At 70.7% G+C, this 1,893-nt stretch overlaps 1 protein-coding gene across 4 annotated transcripts in view; it reads right to left on the bottom strand.

The window, feature by feature from the left end:
- LOC114043054 (E3 SUMO-protein ligase PIAS3) overlaps positions 1–1,429 on the bottom strand; it is a 9,990-nt gene extending 8,561 nt beyond the window's left edge. For 2 of the 4 annotated variants that reach the window (XM_027861917.1, XM_027861919.1), the window contains exon 1: positions 539–618. In XM_027861917.1, the coding sequence (XP_027717718.1) occupies positions 539–562 (24 nt within the window). In that variant the 5' untranslated portion in view covers positions 563–618. Of the gene's footprint in view, positions 1–35; positions 133–538; positions 619–1,279 lie in introns of those variants that run through there. The other 2 variants (XM_027861920.1, XM_027861921.1) reach the window with 2 other exon arrangements.
- Between the last annotated feature and the right edge of the window lie 464 nt (positions 1,430–1,893).

Here is a 1,893-nt window from a genome sequence, read left to right as displayed (position 1 = left end):
CCCCCCCCCCCAAGTGGGGATATTCTTCTCCACACCTAGGTTTACATGGCATCGACCTCCGGGCCGGAGGAGTCTCGAAGGAGATAACGTATGTGCAAACCTCCGAGCGTTGCGTAGATGTCAATGACGGCGACGGTGCTCTCCCTGACCAGACCGCGCTGGCTCCCGGGTGCCCCCGCTCCCGGAGGTCCCAGCCCCCGCTCCGCTCCCCCCCCAGCCCCGCCCCCGTGGCCCTGCCCCCCGCGGGCCCTGCCCCTCCATCCCTGCCCCGAAGGCCCCCGCCCCTGCGCTGGCCACAGCGCCGGCTCTCTGAGCATCGCCATCCCCACCGCCCCGAGCCCGGGACCCCCGCGTCGTCCGCCGCGTCCCTGCCCCCAGAGTCCATCCTCTCCAGCTGTCCTCGCGCCTTCATCGCCCCCTGCAGCCCTCGGGCTCGGCCCCCGGGCCGCCCGCACCGCCGTCCCGCCGCTCCTCCCCCGCAGCCCAGCCGCCCAGGCCGGCCGGGCTTGGGCTCCGGGGGATCCGGGGGGTCCGGTACCTTTAACTCGCCCAGCTCCGCCATCTTGAGACATCGCAGGCGCCGGAGCCCAGGCCCAGGGACCGGCGCGCAACTCCCCACCCCGGGGCCGGCCGCAAACATCGCCCGCCCCGCCCCGCCCCGTCCGGCCTCCTCTCCCGGCCTCTCCCCCTCCCAGCCCCAGCCCCGCCCGTTCGGCTCCGGCCAGGCCACGGCCTCGGCCTCCTCCCCCTCCCCCACAGCTGGAAGCGGCGGCCGCGGCACATCTGGCGCGGAGGGGGATGGGGGAGACGGCGGGCGCGGGGCCTGCGGAGGTCTCGGAGCCTCGTCGGTGGAGACTCGGCAGCGACGCGGCTGGGCCCGGGCGCCCGGCGTCCCGGCCTCCCGGCGTCCCCGCGGGGGCGGGCTGGCGGAGGGAGGCTGGCCCGGGAGCTCGGACCCGGGACCGACCAGGACCCCGAGGTGACGGGTTCCACGGGCATGCAGCGCCGGGGCCGGGGCTCAGAAGCGGCTGGAGTCACGGATCCTCGGAGCTGGGGGGTCTGGCTAGCAGGGGCTATGCATGCAGCCCTGCAGGAGATCCCAGGGAGAGGGGGCTGCAGACTCCGGCTCTGTCTGGGGGGCTCCGGACTCCTGGACGCGCGAGCCGTGAGTTCGGCCCCCCGCCCCCAGTCCGCCCCCACCTCCTGGTTCTGGTTCAGGGTCAGGCCGAGGACCCGAAGCCTGGGAGCAGAAAAGTTTGGTGCTGGGGGCGGGACTCACCAGCTCCGGGTCTAGGGAAGGGAGGGGGCCCGGGGCTCCGGGCGCTGGAACGGAAGGGGGGGGATGGCCGGAGCGTGCAATCAGCGGCGCTCCCGGCTCTGCTCCGTTCCGATTGGGTCCGGCAGTTCGGACACGGTGCCGAGGAGCTCAGTCCAGTCCCGGACTCCGGCTGGGGCCGCCTCCTTGCTGCCCCCCTCCGGGGCAAACCCGCCCGGGCCTGGGAGAGGGGGCGGGGCTAAAGGCGGACCCCGGGGCCGGAGGGGGGGATTAACCCCTTCCATTGACAGACCGAGAGTAAAGTCTATGAGTGAGTCTGCGGTGTAGACGGTCCACGATCCTGTTCCCTACCCCCACCTGCCCTGAAACTCCCATCCCTTCGAGGTTCATGGAAGGAGCAGGGATGGAAACTTGAAAACTGGGGTGGGGGAGAGTGTGCCCATCAAGGACAGCACAGGTCACCCAAAAAAGCTGCAAAAAGCCCATTTCCCACCCCCCCCTCCACCCTGGTTATAATGTATGGGTGAACTGATCAGCTCCGTAGAAGCTTAGTTCTAGAGCAGGAAGATTCTAGTAATCCTACCACTTCATTTTACAGATAAGGAAACTGAGACCCA

This window comes from Vombatus ursinus, unplaced genomic scaffold (assembly GCF_900497805.2).
Source record: "Vombatus ursinus unplaced genomic scaffold, bare-nosed wombat genome assembly UNPS02014768.1, whole genome shotgun sequence".
Taxonomy (NCBI): Eukaryota; Metazoa; Chordata; class Mammalia; order Diprotodontia; family Vombatidae; genus Vombatus; species Vombatus ursinus.
Note: the sequence above shows the minus strand (reverse complement) of the source record. Positions and strands in the feature narration are given on the sequence as shown.